Below are 22,113 nucleotides of genomic sequence, written 5' to 3' on the forward strand. Positions count from 1 at the left end.
TCTTGCGAGATCTGGCAACCCTGACCTACACTTACAGGTGTGTTAAAAGCATCAGAACTGTTACCCACAATGCACCACTCACAGGCAGCGTCATCTCTCTGGTCCTCTGCTGGAGGAGGAGGGAAGACTGCAGGATTTGTTGCACTGTGATATTTCTCCAAACTGGTGACTGACTGCTTTTGTGATTGTCAGTCTCGGATCTAAGGGTACGTCAGTTCACCGTGTGGGTGTGGGTGTGTGTGTGTGTGTGTGTGTGTGAGAGAGAGAGAGAGTGTGTGTGCATGCATGCAAGTGTGTTTTTCTAGAGGTGTGTGTGGTATAGAGAGACTACATCAGACAGACTTAACAAGTGTTCACTGTCTCTCTCCACCCTGCTCTCATCCCCCTGACATGTCGTCGCTGGCGGCACAAAAAAACTTGCGTCCTCCTCCTTCTTCTGCACACACACACACACACACACACACACACACACACACACACACACACACACACACACATTTCTATCCCTATCTACCCCCCTTTTTCTCCTTCAACAACATCCCCATTCAAGTGCATCAGCTCCAGGCGTCCTTCCTCCCTCCCTCCCCTTCCTCCCCCTCCCCATCGTTCACTAGTAGCCTAAGCACATAAAAAATACATCAAACACAGCCGTCCGCCCAAGGCCTCGTCACACGCAAAATCATCTCTCCCTCCATCTCTCTCTCCCTCTCTCTAAAAAAGAAAAACCCAAGTTACAAAAGACAACTACAGAGGACACTGATAGAAGGAGAGATAGACTGAACTCAGACGACTGAGGGTCGTCTGTGAGGCCTCCTGGGGGTAGACAGATTATTGTAATGTTAACACCAACTGCCCTCTCCCCCCTTTCACACACACACATACACAGGAAAGAGTTAAAAAAAAAGGAGCATGACTTACCTTGTGCATAATAAGACCTTGTTTGCATTGTACACAGCCTGCAGCGTCCTGACCCACTTCCCTCAGTTCAGCTCCACATCTGCTCCAGCACCAGTCTCGGCTGTGACAGTGGCCGAGGGCGGCCAGCAGCACCCACGGGCTACACTGTCAGATCCCCGGTGCCGAGATGCACCGAGACTGTAAAGAGAGGCCTGCTGGACCTCCAGCTCACGGCCAGCGCTCTTAAAAAATCATTCAAATCAGCCAAGACGTGCTAAATTGAACCACTAATCCAACACGGGGTTTTGCTTTGCACACTAATTATACACTTTTATTTTAGGCATAGATGTGAGTAGACACACACATACAGTGCATACGTCATGACACGAGTGCTGCACACACACCCTTGGGTGCTACAGCTCATGTTTCTCTTCAATTATTCCACCCTCTGCCCTCTCTCCTCCTCATAATCTGAATAAAGCCAGATCCGTGTCCTCTAGATATTTAGAAGCTGGGCCTCGGTGCCAAAACATGTAACCTTCCTCCTCTTTCAAGTGTGGAGTGAATTGGGAGTTCAGGGGGGGGTTGGCTTTACTGCGCTGACCTCGTAATTCCCTCTCGGGGGTTAAACAAAGTTGTGAAATTCAGTTTGGAGAAGCTGGTGTGGTGTTGATGCAGAGAAAGAGAAGAGGGAATAAAAAGCTCTCCGATTTGCAAATACATCATTCCTATTAAATTCTAATTAGAATCGATTCCTTGACCCTGCAAAGAGACCCTTAGGAGCTGGAATCAAGTCTTTATCTCGATTAATTGCATTGTGATGGCTCAGAAATAACGATAGAAGCAGCTCTGCACCAAAATCATATCATTCCTTTGCCCAAAGCCTCTTGGCTCTTGTTTTGAGACTCCTAGACAAAGAAGCAAAACTGAGGCGGAAATGTTGCTGCTCTGACAAAGGTAAAAATGTAATCGCTGCTTTAACAACACCAGGATTAAGCCGGCCTGCCTGCAGGTACAGCAGCTCGCTATAGGCGGGGCCCACCATGGGGTTCATTCCAGACCCTCCTGGCGTTGGCCCATAATGATGTGTAATGGGGCCTCCTGCGCCCGTTCCTAACCCCAGGACCTCCTCCTAATCACCGTGGCTACTAATGAGATGGAGAGACATGAAAGGGCTCGTTAGAAGACCCTCCCTTTAATGCTGGCCTATTATTAGCCACTTACCAAATCATTAGTCTCTAAACTGCAATTATGCTTTAAAGCAGGGAGGAAAAGTGAAATAAAGAGTCAAAGGAGTCTCAAAGTGTGGAGATTTACAGCGAAGGACAGGTGGAGGAGTGGAGCTCTCTCGCTCTGTCAAAACCTCAGTGTTCTCCCACAAACAACCAGGAATTAAAGCTGCGAAACACTGGTTAAATCCTCTGTTTTCTTCCATGTATTATGATCTTGAATAGTCTTTTCTACTGGTTTCCAGTGACCTTTGATGTGAGCAGTCATGAGATGACTATAGATGACTCACTTCTTCCTTTAAAAGTCAAGTGGTGACACTGAGTCTCTGTTGCTGAGTGTTAAATGATTAGACGAGTACATTACATATCCATAACTATGTGCAGTGTATTTGAGGTAAGGTGGTGTCCAAGAGTGGTGTGGGCAAACAGCCATCAAGTTTAATGAATCTAATATTCTCATTAATGCAAGTTTTTTATTTAAATGCAACGTCTCGATCCCAGGGAGCAACAAGCAATGACGCAGAGGTCTCAGAGGGCTTTCCTGTCCTACACAAATAATACATTTTTTCTTTTTCAAGAAAACTTTTGATATAAGGCCAATCCTATATACTATATATGACTGAAAAATTTATCCAGCCCCAAATATTCACCTTTAAGAGCAAAAATGTCTTTACAGATAGACCACATTTGTAGTATAGGTAGTAGAAAACCGTATTAAAGGGTAACTTTGGTATTTTTCAACCCGGACCTTATTTTCCCATGATTTTTGTGAGTGCATAATGAGAACAACAAATTTTAAAACTGGTCAATTTAACTGGGTGAATTGAGGGTTTATCTCAAAGAAACTGGAACAGTGGAAAGATAGATGAATTTTGAGTCTCATTTTGTGTCTGGGGTGTTTGGTGAAAACAATTTCGGGGCTGTTTCTTGTTAAACAAAAAGGGTGTTAGTCTAACAAAAAGGTCTGTCTCTTTAGGGATCCTTTCCATAATGTTGCCAGACACTGTAACAACAATCTGAGCCTGTCAGTGGCAAAAACAAGCAATTTAGTGGATGTAAATTGACGGCGCACAAATGCCCCTAGGGATTACATTGCAGCCTCTCTCTCAATACTGGGCAAATTTAAAAAACTGTTGTTCCCATTAGTTCCTGAGACAAAAATAAACCCGGTCCAGGTGGAAAAATGCAGATGTTACCTTGTAACTCAATACACAGGAGAGAATGAAAAACAGCCATATTAGGGGATTTGAGGCTGCACTTCAGTACTTCACAGTGGTGTTTTGAGCGAAATGCTAAAACATCTTGGTTTAGCATGCTAACATTTGCTAATTAGCAAAGTACAGCTGAGGCTGACCAGAAACAGTCATTAGTTTTGCAAGTATTTAGTTATAAACTCAAGTGTTTGATAAATTACAATTTCAAACCAGTGGTGCTACATCAAAAGTTACATCTAAACACCTATATGGTTGCCACGTTTTAGCAAAGGTTGCAGAGCTGAGGGAAACACTATCAAACCCTCTCCGTATGTAATAAATTGGTCATTTCTGCTGGCCAGGTCTAAAAAGAAGGCCCATCTTAATTTTTCCAAAGGGTTAAATATTCATTTTTGCAGCTATCATGCCATTTTGTTTTGTCTTTAGCCGCAAGTGAGTATAGCATATCTACTGGCCTAAAGCGTTTGCATATATGTGTGTATAAAAAGGATGTGTGTACATGCACTATGTGTATATTTCTTTCAATCCTTGAAACATTTTGTAGACATCTACCCAGGGGCTGGTGAGGAATATTCTGCTAATCGTGTGGCTAACCTATAAAAGCATGTTTCTTTTATTTTATTTTCATTTTGTTGTTGCTCTCTTTTTTAGTTGCGTTGCTCGTTTACAAAACTAAAAAAACAACAACACACAAATAATGGGATAAACGTCATGGTGGTGCTAGGGGAAAAGTCAGTAAGATTTATCCTCTGGAGACCAAAAATATTTGTGTAAAAGCAAAATTATCTACCTGTTGGTGGCGCTAGAGGACAAGTCAGGGGAGGAATACATACACCTGTTGCACCTGACCAGCTAAAGGAGTGACAGCTCACATCTGGTCTGACGACAGAAGACGAGAGATGTCTTAAAATACACTTTTATTTACAACGTAAAACAAATACATTTAAATCATCATACAAATCTTCCCTAACCATAAAAAACAAAATCAATCCTATTTACATGATAAAACATGGACTTCTGTCAGAAAGTCCAAATTAAGGTCAAGTATGGTGTGACAGATCAATGCTTCTGATGACATCACGGATTTAAAATTTACACACAAAAGCCAAACAAGAGAAAGAGATGCCTGAGTGGTGTGCTTTAGTTTGCCATTATAAGGCAATGTAAACACGCAAACACACATACAAGCATCTGTGTTTCAGAAGTGACACAGAGGACGTCTACCAGCCACATTGGTACGTAATCATCATTTTACCACCTCCTTCATGTCTGAAGTCTTACTGGCTGGTGAAATACTGGACGTGGCTGGTAATGTCTGCCCTTTATCAGTTTGCTTCCCAGCATGCTGATGATCATCATTCAGTTAGTGTATTGTGACAGATCAGTGGTCCAGGAAGTTGAAGATGCTCCTCTGGGGGCCTTTAGTCTGTGCTGCAGGTCTGTTCTCCCTGCAGACCCTCTTCGCTGCTGGGTTCACTGCTTCCACTGACCCCCTCTTCTTCATCATCTGAGGTCAAACACATGCAGAGTTTTGTCAGAACATTGAGACTCTTGTACAAAACAGCACTACCTTGATGCATACTGACAAAATGACTACAGGCAGTTAAGTATTAGTGTGGTTAAAGAATACATAATGAACATGTTTTAATGTAGCTAAAAAAAAACAAATTACATGTTATGTAATTGAGAATCTTGTGATAGAACATGCTGGGAAACAACTGCAGTCATTTCTGCATTAATAGTGTCCAATAGGAGGGATGGGCTTTGGCTCCACCTAGTGTCATAAATCCAGAAGACATCAGCGTCAACAAATTCAGCCATCATGCTCACATGACAATCACACTGAGCTGGCTCTCTCTCTCTCTTTGGAAAGTATTTTGTTTTTGTGATTATTTTTAGAACGGCGAGATCCTTTCAAAAGATACACAAGCAGACAGGATTGGGAAAATGAAACTGGGTGGAGGTCAAGACAGAATCAGCCTATTATTCAAAACAGCTGGAAAATGTGACTGAGCATTTCTCTGGGCTAAAAGCCCCACTTGCACAGGATTAGTATTACCTGGGGACATTGTGTGATTTAAAGATTACCCCCTGATGTCTGTGCTTCATGTGGTGCATTCGTCCAGGGTGAGAAGTCTGTATTTTACTCAAATTTACTGTCATTATCCCTGGGACAAGATGTAAAGGCAATAGGTGTGGTGCTTAACCTGGTTGAATTTAATGTCCACATTTTTAAGCACAGGAAGATCCAATCATCACTAAAGCATGTCATGCAAGAGAGCCAATAAGAAGTGGTCAAAGTCATCATATTGACATTTAAAGAGTGTTGACTGATTTAAGATGTTAACTCAACTAGCGCAGTGCCCCTTCAAACGTGCCAGTTCGGAACGGGCTGATTTCAGGTTTTTTCGAATACCGCTCATGCAGACAACAACTTCACACTCAGCACAGCGTTTCCTTGGGTCTGGGAACAAAAGTGTTGATTCGGAAAGTTACATCGCCGAAGCCAGACATGACTGAGTTTGCTAGGATGCAACATTTCCAGTCTGTCTTTGGTCATCTGATTTTGAAAGCGATGCAGAGCGAGTTGTACCCACATGCTGTTCGGCGGTGTAACAGTTAATTTGTGTCTCCTATCAAGACACTACACTTTCTACACATAATGCACTACTAATAAAAATGCCCCGTAGATCTCTAGAGATTGCACTTGACACTGCACTCACAAGTGTGAAGTCAATCAAATGATCGGGGTCTGTTTTGACAATTCTTTAATACTCAAGTCTGGGATTTGAACCATGAGATAATTTCCCCCCCTTTTTTATTCATTTTGAAACATTTATCTAATCAAAACTAACATTCATGCATGAGGACACCAGAGGACTCTCAAATTGTTCTGCAATGTGTAAAACTCGATGCTGCCATTGTTTGCAATCCGTGTTTAAGCAGTGCTTGCAAACTGTTTTTGTGAAACAGGGTCCCAGGATAATCGGTGGGACGCTCTTTACCGACGATCGTTAAGTGCTTACCATTTAACTACATGATGTCATATTGACTTAATGACCAGAGTTGGACATGAGATGATTTTGCAATGTGTTTTTTTTTTTTCATAGCAGTACTGCCCTGAAACGTGAAATGCAGATGTTTTGTATGTTCAGCTCAGTGAGTATTTTTCTGAGCATGGGTGCAACATGGGAGTGAATGGTTTCGTTGTTAATTGTGGTTTTAAGCAAACAGGAAGCTATCAAGCCCCCTCTGTCCCAGCTCCTACACCTGACTGACTATCACATATTTGTTTAGAGACATTTCTCTCACTCACCTGTTTCTGCGGAGCGTCTGAGGTGGACTTGTCCTTCTCAGGAGACAGAGTCTGAAACAGGAATCCTCTGCTGTTTCTGGGCGCCAGAGGATTCCCCTCCGAGATCGACGCCAGCTTCTGAAGGACGGAGTGAGGCTGACTCAGCAGTGACCCTCTCCTCACCTGGAGGAATAATAAAACGTAAGTCTTACATTGACCTTGTATAGATCACAGGGAATACATAATGAACTTTGATGGGAAAACATTTCAAGCTGACATCCACTAACACATCTCATCATGGACTCTTCTTTTTCCAGTGATGTTTTTGTTTAGTAAATTAAGAACAAGGCAGGAAACTGATCTTAACTCTCCACTGGCTGCACTAGCTGGTTCCCAAAAGTCATTAACCAACTAGATCATTACACTTAATGGCTGCCTGTCTGCCAGATTGTCTGGAAAAGCAAACAAACCTCTAATTTAGAGCATTTGGCTGCTGGGAATGTTGCCACATGGACAGGTAGTCTAAATGACACATGAAATCAACTCAGAATCATACTAAAAAAGGCTTTAGTTCAGTGAGATATGGTCTTAGCTAGTAGGTGATTTTGAACAGGGGGAACAAACCCCCAGTTATTCTGTGCCGTATAAAATATTTCATCTTCTGTGCTCTCAGTTCAGATGTGAGTGGGTATGTTTGTTCTGTGCTTTGTCACGTAGTGCCGCTTTTAATAATGGCCACAGTCTCTGAACATATGGTGATGAGACATCCTGGTTTTGAACTGCCTGTGGGAAGAATAAACATGTAACAGTGTCTATTCTTCATTAAAACCTCTGTTTTTGCTGTCTGCTTTTCTCTCTTTAGAACATGTTGTGTGAAATTACTTTTCCTCCGACTCATTTATTTCTCACACTGTTGTCTCTAACATCGTCCCTCTCCTGTTTCATGTGTATCTCACTCACTCATGTCGGAATGCATATCGGATACACAGATTTCATTGACTGAGTATCAGCATGTGAGACGATTTAACACATGCAATAGGCCTGTGAGTTTCCTGGTTGCTAAACCAGTGCTACAGTTCCTGTGCTGGTTAAATTAAATTAAATTAAATTTGATTGGGCCAGGTTTTTAAACCAAAAAAAAAAAGCAGACGGTCCAGACATTTTTCAGCAGCAGGCAACCTATTGAATACTTTTTTTTTTTTTTTGCTTTTGGTAATGACAAGTTTCTAAAGTGCAAATTATTGTAGTAAAAGTAGCAATGTTTATCTTGTCACATTTGAAATAAAAAACTTTTTAGTCACATATCTGACCGAGGAACATCACATAGTGCAGAAACAGAACAGAAAAAGAGCCATCAGCGCACAGAAGCAAAACAAGTGGTGTTAACAGTAACTAATACCACACTATCTCTACCAACATCTCCCTCTCTTCCTCTCCCTCCTCTCTCTCTCCCACACACACACACACACGCGTCACTTCCTGACATCCTCCTTTCCTTTAAGTGTTTAGGAAAATACACAGAACATAGTTTTATACAGTCCATGGCAGCAGCGGTCATGTTTACATGACATCAAAGCCACTTTATAAACTCAATAATATCTCACTGGAAAAAAACCTTACATGTCAATTAAAAAAAAACAACACATTCCTTCTGACATCACAATACAGGGTTATGTTATGCAAGCATGAAGAACACAGACATCAGTATCAGTCATTCATCCTGCTCTCTGTCTCCTCCTCTACTGAGGAGACTCACTGTCCGCAGGTCGGCTGCCTCAGGTACATTTTAAGATGAGTGGTAAACTAAGTTAAACAGACTACACACAGACAGCTTTCATTTTACTTTGTTTTTAACAACTCGCTATTGGTCCCACTAGCATGATGTGCTGAGTGAACCGTGATTGTAGACCATAACGGCAGTGAATGACAGACTGCGGACAGGGCAGATTTATAGTAACAAGCATATTTGTTGACAGCTGGAGTAATCTTGAAGTTATACTCCCTTCATCTGCACTGCGGCCTCTCTGCTGTTGTCTGACTTCACTCTGTTGTGTTTGTGTGTGTCTGCGTGTATGTGGAGGAAGAGAATCTGCAGCATGATGATACATAAACCAAACTGAAAAGTTATGATGAAAGAGCAGATAACGGCAGAGCTTATTACTACAGTCTTGATTAATTTTGCCCCGGGCTGTTTAATACCGGGTCTCGGTAACAATCCCTAGCCGGGCCGCTCAGAGTTTGCATCTGAGCTGGATGTGGCCCACGGGCTGCTGATTGAACAGGCCTGGTCTAAGTAACGCTGTTTTTGTAAAGTCAGATGCTACCTGTTTTAGACTCAAAATACCTTATAGACTTTGAAACAAAGTGCACAACTAATGTTTTTTGTCTAATGCTGGAATCAAGCTCAAACGGATGAAATGAAATAAGAAAGTCCTTCAAGTAGTTGAACACATACGATATACACCAAATGAAACACAGGAAAAACAAAGAAAAACAATCAGGAGACCAGGTTCACCATGTTAACCGATTATAGGTGTTGGCAGCGATGTACCTGTAAAGGCTGCAAGGGCCTCTGGAAGGGGTTGAGAGCTGCTGTCGTCTTCTTCTCTGGTTGCGGTGCCACAGGGGGCTCTGCTTTGGATAATGAAATAGCAAAAATAAATGCTCCTCAGAAAACTTCAACACCTAAAAATGAAATTATCGGGTTTCATCATGGTGCATTTGTGGTCCTGAAATGTTTTCATCTTGATACACTGTACAAATAGTTAAAATAATGCCCTTTAAATTGGACTAATGTCCTGCCCACTTTGTCATTTTTGGATTTAAGTAACAAAAACGCATGAATATTATTTGCAGCCACTCAGTTTTTTTTTCACATTTTCTTTTTCCCAGAACACAAAATGTCACAACTGTCTGGAAATGAACGCTCTGAAGTAACTCGCCATTTAGCAGTGACAGCACTGGCAGTAGTTTCCCCTCTTTGTCATGTTTAGTTTAGTTTGCTGGGATACATGCCAGCATTTTGCTGAAATCAGCGTGTGTGCCTCTCTGCTTTATCTCAAAAGCTAAAACGCACATCACGTGAAGTTACTCACAGTCTTCTCAATTGAACGCAAAGTGGATCAGAGAGAGTATACCTTAGGAACTGAGACTCCAAGATTAGACTGCTGGAATTACCTGTCTGGAGATTATGTTTTCTAATTGCTTCCTATTTGAGCCTATTAGTGTGATTATTATTGGATTAAAACGTGTCCAAGTGCCTTTAAGGTCATGGGATCATTTGTGTTGTGAGTCCTCATATCAAACCGACCTTTTCTCTGCAGAGTCTTGGCAGTCAGTTTCTTGGCCAGCTTCATGAACTGACTGTCTTCATCTCCAATCTTCTCATCATCCGCGTCCAAATCTTCCCCCTTCTTGGCTTTCTGCTCAGACTGTGAGAAGAGACGCAGAGAAAGGAATGAGGACGAAATAACAACACCCGCTTGCAGAGGAGGGGGATGACTCAACCACATGAATGCAAGCATTTGGCTTTTCTTTGTATGTTTATAGATATAACTCTCTTTTAAGCCTGCACCGTCAATACTGCAATTTTATTTTTCATTAACCCGACGACCTACCTGTTCTCTGAGCCACTGTTCTCTCTCTAGTCTCTCTTTCCTCCTCTGGACCTCAGACAGGTCCACGTCATCATCTTCGTCCTCGTCTTCTTCGTCCTCTGCTCCCGTCCTGCCTGTGTCGAAACCATTATCTGGAGGAAGAATTCAAAAAGAAACTATGACTGTCTCGTTGGAGCAAGTTTGAGGGACGTGAGATTAAGTTTGCAGAATCTAAACAGATGATTTAAAGAACTCAAGGATCAATCATCCACTTTTTAGGTGTGGCCAGCAGCGCTGCAGCTTGCTCTATTGGTCAGCAAAGATTTCCCCACTCTTTGGCAGCCACAGTTTTCACTCTTAGAGTATGACATTTGGCATGGAGGTCAAATGTGTGTGAAGGAGTGTGTTCGTGTCCATGCCAACTGGCTAAAAGAGGACGTAGGACTGTTAAATTTTTATTTCCACATTTATGCTTAATCATTAATGTTTAAATTGCCAGTTCCACATAGTTTATAAGCTTGTAGCTTGATTGTTTTTAGCTTCATAAATCTCTTGTGTGTGTCTGTTTCTGTTGGTCTGGGTGGTGATCTGCTGAGTACAATTGTCTTTCCAGAAAAAATTAAGATGTACTGAATAAGCGTAATATCAAGCAAAACATATGTAAAACTTTAAATACATAGCAATGAATCTAGGGGGCATATTCACAAAGAGGCCTACTACAAAATTGCTCCTAGTGAGAAAATTCTACACACTAAAAATCACTGGGTAAAAGAAAATGGACCCACTTTGGGTGAATACTGGGTTTACTCTACAGAGCACAAATTGGTTGTTTTAACCCTTCATTAAAGTTAGTTTTAGGTTATTAACCAAAACTAAAATATTTATGACCAGTGTTAGATACAAGCTCGATTTTTGACTTAAAGTTGCTTATTTCTACAAAATGATGTGCATGCAAAACACACACATTTACAAAGTAGTTAACTAACTGTAACAAATACTGTGAATAATGTGAGTTTTAAAAGAGCAGGAGTAGATTATAATGGTTTGCAACCAAAACATTTAACTCTGGGAAAATAACTCAAATGTCATACGAAAAAAATAAACTTTAAAACTGTATCAAAACAGCCCACTGTCTCAAGTACAGTCTAAAATGAAGACAGTATTGTGATGGTGGTAGACTGACCCAGTGATTTTTTTTGTTCTATTTAGGCAAAAACAGCTTGTAAGTTTGACATGCATTGTTCTCCTTCTTAGTGATGGTGTAAGAAGGCCTGTTCCTGCTGGACAAGACAGCAGCAATAAGATGGGTGGGTAGAGTGAAAGACCTCTGTTCAGTTTGTCCTTTATACCCTTTATAATATAATTATAATAGTGAGTAAGAAAATTATCATAATTAAGATGTTTTCTAGGAATTTCCCCTTAAAATTAAGACTAGATCCTGGAAAAGATAAAGTTATTCCCAAAACATCTAAAAGTATTCCCTCCTTCCTTCACTTCCTTACATTGCAAACTCACCCATATTTTTCCAACGGAATTGGCGAGCTCGTCCCGGGCCATCAGAGTGCAGGTCTCCGTCAGCAAGGTAGCGCTCCTGGTAGAGCCTCAGACGACGCTTGTCATCATCCATGACCTGTTTCCTGTAGAAACAACGGGGTTGATTGAATTTTTATATTTACATCTCTCAGTTTAACCCCTAAAATTCTGATACAAGATATCCACCTTGCATCACTACGGCAGGACATTCCTATAGTGATTAAAGCAATATTGGAGAAAACTCTCTGTACTGAGCAGCTTAAGTCGGGACATTACTCACATGTGGATCTTGTTGACCTGGTCCTGCAGCTCTTCATCAGAGGGAAGGTCTTCAAGAAGCTCCTCTTCCTCGTATTCGCTTCCTCTGTCGCCGTCCTCATCATCGCTGCCCACATCACTGCCGGACAGCTCGGCCTCTGACTCCAGATAGTCGGTCAAACGCCTGAGAACAGGAAGCAAGAGACTATTAAAACCTGTGCTATAGCGTGAATTATCTAACATTAGTTATATATGCTTATGGTGCAACATAAATGGATTTATTTGATTCTACACTTACATTTTCTTCTTCTTCTTGACCCGGTGTGGTGCAAAGACACCCTGCATCTCCTCCTCCTCTACTTCATTGTCCTCTTCCTCACCGGCATCTGCCTCGTCATCCTCTCCACCTCCATCCTCCTCCTCGTTTTCCTCTTTGCCATCCTCATCACTGTCCTCCTATAAACCCACAATTCACTTGTTAATTGCATCACAAAAGACAAACATACAGTACTTTATTAACACATGAAGTGGAACTTCTGTAGCTAAAGTCACAACAGAGACATTATTACCTGCTCACTGTGACTTTCCACATCTGACAGAAGACGAAACTCACAGTCCTCTTCTTCCTCCTCCTCATGCTGCTCTTCCTCCTCTGGCTTCTTTTTACTTTACACAGAGAAATCACAATGAGAATCTTATATTGCCTTTTAAATACTCCAATTAATATCCTCTTAATCCTTTACCAAAAGTTATTAAAGATTAAAAAAGGTGGAAATAGGGACACAAGGAAAGAAGTTTTGTAAAGAATCACAAAAAGTAATCACCTTTTCAGGTGATTAACTGTTACGTGCCAATTAACTTCTTTATGATTAATGATTATTTATTATTTCAGGTCTTTGTACTGTACCTGTCTTGTGCTGGTGAAGCCATGTGAGCAGAACCTAAAATAGGCAGCAAAGGAGACAAATCTAAAAGTTGTGTAACTGGAAGGAAAACAAGTCAAAACATTTTCAGATTACCAATCCTTGAGGTTCCTTGATAAGCTGTCAACTATTTAATAAATAGCCAACTAATCTGATAATCGATTAATCGGTTAGAGTAATTTTTTTAAGAAGAAAAAAGAAGTCCAAATTCTTTGATTCCAGCTTCTTAAATATGAATATTTTCTGGTATGTTTACTCCTCTAGGACAGTAAACATCTTTGGGATGTGTTTCAGCTCTATTTCAAACGTAGGTACTTTGAAATAAAACTCACTGTACACGTGTTCTCATAGACGAAAGGGGGACAACACACACTTCCTTACCTGGACTGGAAAATTTCCCTGAACACAGCCCCAGCAGAGTATCCATGGTATTGTCAGATTCTTCATCCTGTCCTCTCTCCTTACTCTTCTCCATTTCCACCTGCTCCTCTCCTGTCTGTGTTTGTGGAAACGCCCCAGAGCACAACCCGAGCAGCTCGTCCTCCTGTGTTGCTCCGAGGCTTCCTGCCCTACCTGAGCTGCTCTCTGCTGTCCCAAAGACACCTGAGCACAGCCCCAACAGCTCCCCCATGTTGGCATCCATCGCATTTTCATCCATGCTGTCCAGGATCAACTGTCTCTTGTGGGAGCGAGGGGCGCCGGGCCGAGGCCCGACGTTTAAGAAGCCATCCGCATCGAGTAACTGGGAATGGGTGTCGTCCTCCAGGGAGAAGCGACCCTGGGAGTCTCCTCCAAGACCGGGGCCGGAAGCTGTTCCACCCAGGGGCCCTGAATCTGCTCCTGGGGACGGCGGTGCATACAAGTCTTGGGAGTCCTCAACAGGGAGGCAGAGAGAGGGCTCGGAGAGTTTGCCTGAACTCTGAGGGGTGAAAGATGACAAATTAAACCACTTCATTGTATAACAACATAACATACATGCTGAAACAATTCTCTCTGTCTTTCTTTTTCTTTGTTTTGTACTTGGTTTTTTCTATTTTTCTAAATGTCATCCAGTTTATATTACCTTGAGTTCTGGTGAGAAGTCTTTGTATGAACTTATAGCTTCATACCACTCCGGCACAGGCTTGTTTATTTTAAATTCACATGAATGTGATTATATATGTAGGTGCAAGTGCATCTGTGTATTTTTATGAGACTAAATTTGTGCACATATGTGGGTCTTTCTGTAGGATACATCATTTCACTTGACCAAAACATCTGCAAACAATGTGGGTGGGAGAATTCAAACACCCTATGATGTGACATTTTAATACTCTTCATATTAAACTTCTCATCTTACCTTGGAGGCCGAGCCGAGGAAGCTGGGCCTGAAGAGGCAGGGAGAAGGGGAGCGGAAAATGGAGGAGTTGGAGACACTTCTTCCTGCAGAGCGCTGATTATTGATGGGCTGGTAGGAGGTTATCATAGATCCTGCGAGCTCAAAGCTGCTGTTGTGGCTGTTGTCCTTCACTAGGGACAGAGAGTCGTCCTCTTCTGGAGACGAGAGGGATGAGAGAGTGAGAAAAGAATGTACAAAATTTACAAAATGTTAGCCAAACTTTCAAGAGGGAGGGTATAAAGGACAAACTGAACAGAGGTCTTTCACTCTACCCACCCATCTTATTGCTGCTGTCTTGTCCAGCAGGAACAGGCCTTCTTACACCATCACTAAGAAGGAGAACAATGCATGTCAAACTTACAAGCTGTTTTTGCCTAAATAGAACAACCACATAACGATTACATAAGTGAGACACAATTCATCAATTCATTTAAGGCAGTTTTGTCTTTTCATTTTTTAAGGTGCATGCTTCTGAGTCACTTACAACGCTACATTGTTACCAACATTAAGACACACACACACACACACACACACACACAGATAAAACCAGAAACCCCAAACACACTTACCCGGTGCGAGAGCATGAGTTGCCGGGAAACAGCATGAGTGTCCCTTCTGTGTTTATTAGGTCAGGAGTTAGCGAGGCTCTGTTCAGTGCCACAGGAGAGGGGCTCCTGATACTCTGGGCAATGCTGCTTTCCTCATCTTCATGCTCCTTCTCTTCTTCCTCCCCATCATCACCACCTCCCAGTAAGTCATCTACATTCTAGTAAAAGAGAAGATCAGGCCTGACGTGAGTACGAAGGGATTAACGCACAAATGTGTGGCAAGTACATTGATCGTTGCAAAGCAGCAAGAAACAAACATCCTCTTTACCTCTTCATCCTCAGACTCATCAGTCATCTCTTCCTCCTCCTCTTCCTCCTCCCCGCAGTCTTCATTGTCAAGGCGATTCAGCTCGGCCTTCCGTGCCCTCTCCTCCTGTCTCTTTTGGGCCATGGCATGTTGCAGGCGCTGCTTCAGAGTCAGCAGTTTCTCTCCTATGAATGGAGGGGACAGAGGAGGAGGGTAGTCATGTCAGGGGTAAAAACCAAATCTCCAAGTCAGTATATGTGCATCTCTGAACCATGGCCAAGGTCATTTCCTCTTTGTTTGTTGATGTTTCTAAAAGGATGTAAACAATCTGAAACACATGCGTCAAGTTCTCTAATTTTCTGCTGCCTCTGTGTGCACATCACACGTCTAGCCACACCTGGTTTGGCAACAACAGGCTCCTCTGCTCCCTCTTTAACAGTGACAGTGACGGACTCAGTGTGCAACTCTTCCTGGCCAGATGGGGTGCTGTCTTTGCGGATGATGTTGAGCTGCATAGTGCGCTCTCCTTGAGGGCGTACGGGCGCCTTGACGTGACGCAGGTAGCGCTCCTTCAGGGCCTCCAGACCTAGTTGGAGAAGAGAGGTTAATAAACGTAAATGTAATATTGAAAAGGTTTGTTCTAATTTATGCCAAATTCTTTCTTTACTGAAAACCTAAACTCACCAGGGTTGAGCTGTGGAGGCTCGAGCTGAATGAAGGCTCCATCGTCTGGACACAATTTGGCAACAGGCGGGGGGTCCAGTCCAAGCTCCTTCAGTCTGGCCAATTTGTCCTTCTTGGGTTTGGCAGGTTGCTGTGCTGACGACTCAGTGCTCCCACCCTGAGCGGCTAAAGGCTCTACTGAAGCCCCAGATCCAGCTTCTTTCTGCAGGGTGTCAGATTCAGACACGACTGCAGCCTGGCTTTGCTTCAGGGATGCAGGAGCAGCGTTTTCTCCAGAGTCAGAAGCAGGTCTTACTGCTTCATCCGTTGTGAGTGACTCCTGCAGGCTCTCAGAGAGGTAAAGCATCGGTCCAGATTCCTGGTCGGGATCTTGGATTGCTGTTGTCTCCATACTCTGGTTGAGGCTCTCCTGCTGTGGGGACGAGGTGGCGGCAGGATGAGGTATGGGCTGCATCTGAGTGGACGACAGATCTAGAGAGGGAGAGGAGTCCTGCTCTGTGGACGGCTGCAGAGGCTCGCTGGGTGGGTTGGTGGTGGGAGGAGGAGGAGGAGGAGCTGCTGGCGTCTCCAACATCATGGCTGAATACTTTGTAGATCTGAAGAGAGTAAGATTTATTTGTGAGTTTATAACGGCATCCTTGAAACTTTTGACTGAATTGTGATGACATATAGTCATTTTTGTTGCCCTGACAAATATGAGTTATCCATTTTGTTTTTCTTTACTTCAACAACGCCATGGCAGGACCCTCTGGCCTGGCTCTCTTCTTAAAGAACTGGTCGATGGTCTTCGGTTCAGGGATGTGGTAGGGCAGACCAAGTGTCGACTCTACAGAGACAGAAGAACATGGAGTAGTTCCTTGAAAAAGGTCTGAACTACACATTTTATATTCCGATCCGAAACCACACCAGCCTGGGATTTAGCTGGCAAAACAAAATAAGGAGTGATTATCACTGTTAACCACATTGCCACAATAGATAAAAGGACAACAGAAGTGTTTCTTGTAGACTGACCTCTGATCAGCCTCTGAGATTCACTGTGGAGCTGCTTCATTGCGTCTTTGCTGGCGCGTGCAGCTTTCCTCTCCTGAAAACATCACACATGTTAGAAATGAAACCACTTTTAATATTAATTTTATCACATGTAGAATGAAGTCAAACATTTTGGCACTGCATACCACACGCTGGGGTTTCTCTGGTGCCTCCTCATCCTCATCCTCCTCCTCATCCAGGAGAGGATCCTGCAACAATATTTAACACTACTGATACAAAAGTCTGTGTAGACAACAATTTGTGTAGACATATTCAGTAATCAGTGACAGTAAGAGGCAACAGCTTAAATTCCTGCTAACACTTTTTACAAATAAAGACTGTGCTTGCTTTAATAATTAATTCCAAGGGCAAACAGTCATATATATATTTTTTTTTTACCTTATGCTTTTTCATCTTTTGCTTGACAGCGGCACGGATGGCCTCCAGAGACTCTTCTTCCTCCTCTTCCTCTTCATCCAGACCAGTGTCAAACAGATCTGTGTCACCCAGCGGACATCCACTGTCATTCAGACCCCGAGAGAGCGGCGCGTTCTGGGGAAATGAGTACAAAGTTGTCTTTAAATGATACAATCAAATCCACATCAAGGATTCTGTTTCTGCTTAGTTTAATATTTTAATGTATTTCCAAAATCTGGTACTTTGTGTAAATGTTTACAACTTGATTTTAAACAGACATTACATATCACAATTTACATAATTATTCCTAATGGCTGCAAACATTAGAATGTGAAACAATGATCTAAATATTCAGATATATATACAGCAATATGCACTTTGTATATACAACATAGTTTTCAATGTGCAGTTTCCAAACAAGACTAGATCCCTGATGTACCAGAGCGTTGATGCAAAGAGTTCATTAGGATAAGAAAAACAAAACAGCACACCACTGTGAGAAAAGTCCAAACTCCACTGACCTCATTCATTTCAGAGACACTCTCCTTCTTCTTCTTCACTTTTTCCACTGCTTTGCTACGCTTCTCCTTTTTCTCCCGGTGCCTCTGGCTCTTCTCTCTCTTCTTTCCGTCCTTCTTTGATTTCCCTTCCTTGCTCACCTCCTCCTGCTGCTGCTCCTCCATTTCTCCACATTTCTCTTGCTCGGGCTCGCTGTCGTCGCTGTCAATGGGAGCACGGCTTATTCTCTTGCTCTTCTGCGGCCCTCCCTCTTTCCTCTTATCCTTCTCCTCTGCCTCTCCGGTCTCCATCTCCTCTCCGCTGGAAGCAGATAAGAACAGTGCTTCGGCCATGTGTACACTGTTCTCCGCAGCTGCCCCCTCTTCCTCGCTGTCACTGTCTCTGATGGCGTTACGATGAGGCTTTCTGTGTACTGTGATATCTTCATCATCATCATCAGAATCTAAAAAACAAATTTACAATTTAGAAACAATCAAATATATCCGCACACATGCAGTGGTGCTAAAAGTTTGTTGTTGCTGCTGTTTATCCTGTGTATTGCTGTGCTGCTTGTATGTCAATTTTATGTGCTCCAATATTACTCTATGATTGATACAACTACATGCACAGGGCAAATTTCTTTGTAGGTGAGTCTTGTACATCATGGGATGTGGTGCGAGTAGTAATTTGACTGTTGTAATTATTATTCGTAGTTAAGTATCCACAAAATACCTAAACCATATGATGTAAATGTAACAAGTTAAATGCAATTTCACAGACATTAACATAAGCACACACAGCCAAAGTGGCTCCTGCTCACTTCTCTCAGGCTGGATTATCATCTATTGTTGTGTTACTTCACCTGGAAGCTCCTCTCTTTTGTTGGCTGTCTCTGTGACCATCTCCTCTGCTGGAGAGCCCATCCCGCTGTCTGAATCACTCTCTGTTGCTGTTTGGACCACAGCTGGGAGCCCCTCGGCCTGGGCACAATGACCCAAAACAGAATTTAGCCATCATAAAATGCATTTTCTATAGCAGTGGGTCCCAACCTTTTTTTGTCCAGGACCCATATTTGATAAGATTTTTGGTTGTTTCTTAAGTTGACAACCACAGTTCAGGAAGTTAAACCTATGATCAAAATAGTCAATTCTTATGAGTCTTACTTACACTGAGTTCACTTCTACAGTAAATTACAAGGTCATAATAAACCAATCCCACAAGGACCGCTGGTTGAGAAGAACCAGTTTTATAGTATGGGGAACTGCAGTGTGTTTACTGGGGGAAAAAAACATAAGGCTGCAGATTCAATGCAACACAGCCTGAATCTAAGACCCACACTATTAGTTGTGTGTGCCTGTGGTTACATGTTGTGTTCTGTATGCTGTAGAAATACTTTAATGAAACCTTAAGATACAAGGTACCAATTTTATGGTTAGGGTACAAATACAACTATTGATAGTCGTCCAATTCACTGTTAAACTTTTCCTGGGATGCCAAAGTTACACCGTGTCTGTATTTGTCAAATAACACTCAAGTAAAGGTAACTTCTTGGCAAAGTTAATATGAAGCATTAGGGTCCATTATACGAGTTTAAGCAGGCAAATGGCTGTTAAATTACATCAGTAGCGCCTCGCAATAAACCAAACAATGAGCACGTAGCTACATTACCTAGCCACATCGCTCGCTTCCTACATTTGCAGTTAACTTAGCTAATGTTACATGTAACATACATTAAAAGTTACATATTATCTCTGTGAGTAGCCCCCAAGATCACAGTCTGCATATATATAAGTTTTTAACAGTGGTTAACAAGGCCAACATGCATTTAATCGATGTGACCAGGCCAGGACGACAACCACCATTTCAGCTAGCTAACCCTGACCTAGCGAGCTAGCTAACTGGCTAGCGCTAACTATACCTGCTAACTCCGCTTTAAGGAACAATTTAAGTCTTTCTACCCAACTTACAATAAGGGGGACATTTATGTTAGTCTGACACTTTCACGTTAGGTAGCTGTCGTAACTACCGAGTGATATCTGAAATCATTTCCTCACCTGTTGTTGAGAAACGACCAGGCTCATCTTTGTCCGCCGGTTACTTTACGCTCTTTTTGTAAAACACTCCAGCGGAGACGACGCTTCGTCGACTCTCGGCAGCCACAACAGACGTCGATAAGCAAATGTCTGCGCGACAAAGGCTATTTAAGACTTTTAAAGCACATTTAGAAAGTGTTTAGCCGGGCTGTTTCTCTTCCTCCCGCCTGATGCCGACACACCGAATAGAAATTTTGATCTTTCGCGCGCCGTGACAGCTGGCCCGCAGTTTTTCGTCATCGGAGTGTCAATCGCCCGGTTCCAGCTCTCCTATTGGTCAGTAGGGGACATTTGTATCCGCCCAGTTTAACGACACAGCTTGGAGGGAGCTGGTTTTAAACACCGGAACCGCTCCGGCGGACGGGGTCGAGGGTGTTAATGCGTAAATGAGGCTGATTTGAGGCTTTGTTGAAAGAAGTTTCTCATTTGTCCCGCTTCATGATGCAAAATCTACTGAAATAACATGTTTAATGATTGGTGCATTTGTTTCCATTTATTTCCCCCGAGGTGATTCTCAACCGGTGTGTGTTTACGTAACAAACATTCCCTGTGTATCATCCCATATAACTGAGTTGAGAGACATTCACTGTAATTGTTACTGGAAATAAACCACATGGTAATGGAAGCTTCCATGTATTGATCATCAATACACTTAACACCTGTTGGTAATGATCATGTTCTGAATGTTCTTCTTCAAACAAAAGCATTTTGGGTGATCACATAATAAAAGCGAGTCAGTTTAGGATGAACAGTATGTAGGCTGAATGCTACTAAGGGACAAAGAGATTCTCCTTGTGAATCATAAAACCATAATGCATGGTTTTAGTGCTTGGTTTCAATTTGAAATTAATGAAATACGTTTTTCTCTGTGCATGTGTATTCTAGTGTTAGAATACAATATATTACACAGGCCGCACTACATGTTACAGTTTGCCCCTAAGCAGATTAACATTGTGCACATTCAATGTGTTATCTGCATCTTGCATCAAAGTAAATATAGGCCTACTGACATGATATTTATGTACAGTATGGACTCTCTGTACTCCAGTGTGCCTGCTGGGTGATGCAATATTAATGTATGAATTTTACAACAATAGTCACCTTTCAGATCAAGATTTTACATACAAAACACATTGCAGACTTAAAATACACGCAATACATTCATTGTTATAGATTTACCCATGAACAGAAAGTATTTCAAAATAGCTCCATCTCAACCAACTACAACAGTAAAATGCTTCTTAGACATCTATGCATCAGAAATAATAACTCAATAATATAATAAAGACAATAATGCAACACACACTTTTGTGTCATTTTCTTTTGCTATGAGGACTTTTACTTTTATACTTGAGGTACATTTTGCCGAAATTACTTACATGCTTCTACTTAAAATATATTTGAAATGCAGGACCTTTACTTGTAATGGAGTATCTTTACAGTATTGTATTGCTACTGATGTAAAAATCTGATTAAGTGGCAAAATAAATATTCAGATCTGTTACTTGGGTAAAAGCAGCAGTACCACAGTGTAGAAATACTATATTGCAAGTAAAACTGAAAAACAGACTTAAGGTACCAACAGTGAAAGGAGTCATGGAGAATGAGAATAGTGCTACATATTATTGGATATAGGCATTGATTATGCATCACTTTAATGTTTCGGCTGGTAAAGGTGGGGCTAACTTTAGTTATTTATCTAAATCTATAATAATGCATCATAGTTTATTTTACAAAAAATTAATTACTCAAGTAATTCCATGCCTAATTACTCTTTACTTGAGTGAGTAATTCAGTAGTTAGTACTGATTATTTTTTCCAATAAGTGGTTGTACTCATGCACCAATGGTAGCCTATTTGAGTGCTGTTGGAACTGTCTTCAGGATTAAGTTGCTGAGTCCAGGACCAAAGTACAGTATTTGAGTGTTATTTCAGTCAGTGTTGGCCTGCTTCATTTGAATATTTTTGCTCCCTTTCACCTGGTGTTGGTTTGGTAACTTGTGTATTTTTACATTTCCATCTCATATTTTCTCGACTTAAACTATATATATTATATTATATTGTATATAGTCTTAAATTTATGATAAGTTTTACTGTATCCAGTTACTATTCCGCAGCTCCCCAGCTTCTACCCCCGCCCGTCCATTGACTGGGATCATTAAAGTTTGATCTGCCAGTGCGGTACAACAAACAAATTACGCATGCGCAAAGCGG

The 22,113-nt window shown here is 42.0% G+C and overlaps 1 protein-coding gene across 2 annotated transcripts; it reads right to left on the minus strand.

Annotated features, from left to right (window-relative positions):
• Positions 1 to 4,240: 4,240 nt before the first annotated feature.
• Positions 4,241 to 20,112, minus strand: LOC125905277 (claspin). Of its 2 annotated transcripts, none has more exons than XM_049603184.1 (24): positions 19,861 to 20,112; positions 18,669 to 18,786; positions 17,830 to 18,269; positions 17,291 to 17,443; positions 17,038 to 17,100; positions 16,874 to 16,946; positions 16,586 to 16,688; positions 15,863 to 16,458; positions 15,576 to 15,764; positions 15,200 to 15,363; positions 14,893 to 15,089; positions 14,600 to 14,652; positions 14,285 to 14,478; positions 13,327 to 13,864; positions 12,930 to 12,963; positions 12,592 to 12,688; positions 12,321 to 12,478; positions 12,045 to 12,206; positions 11,747 to 11,868; positions 10,253 to 10,383; positions 9,946 to 10,066; positions 9,187 to 9,266; positions 6,657 to 6,818; positions 4,241 to 4,847 (listed from the first exon to the last, which is right to left on the minus strand). In XM_049603184.1, the coding sequence occupies exons 1-24, from the start codon at positions 19,885 to 19,887 to the stop codon at positions 4,722 to 4,724; spliced, it is 4,101 nt and encodes a 1,366-aa protein (XP_049459141.1). In that variant the 5' UTR covers positions 19,888 to 20,112; the 3' UTR covers positions 4,241 to 4,721. The 2 variants fall into 2 exon arrangements, with proteins under 2 accessions (XP_049459141.1, XP_049459140.1); XM_049603183.1 differs by having other exon boundaries at positions 9,187 to 9,269.
• Positions 20,113 to 22,113: the final 2,001 nt, after the last annotated feature.

This window comes from Epinephelus fuscoguttatus, linkage group LG17, assembly GCF_011397635.1.
Source record: "Epinephelus fuscoguttatus linkage group LG17, E.fuscoguttatus.final_Chr_v1".
Classification (NCBI taxonomy): Eukaryota; Metazoa; Chordata; class Actinopteri; order Perciformes; family Serranidae; genus Epinephelus; species Epinephelus fuscoguttatus.

What these genes read in the sequence shown, in the direction of transcription:
- LOC125905277 (XM_049603183.1), bottom strand. Translation starts at nt 19,887, where the DNA reads ATGAGCCTGGTCGTTTCTCAACAACAG. An exon ending in CAGGTCAACAAGATCCACAT is followed by an intron (nt 11,869 to 12,044) that starts GTGAGTAATGTC and finishes TTGTTTCTACAG; the next exon opens with GAAACAGGTCATGGATGATG. An exon ending in CAGACGCTCCGCAGAAACAG is followed by an intron (nt 4,848 to 6,656) that starts GTGAGTGAGAGA and finishes GTTTGACCTCAG; the next exon opens with ATGATGAAGAAGAGGGGGTC.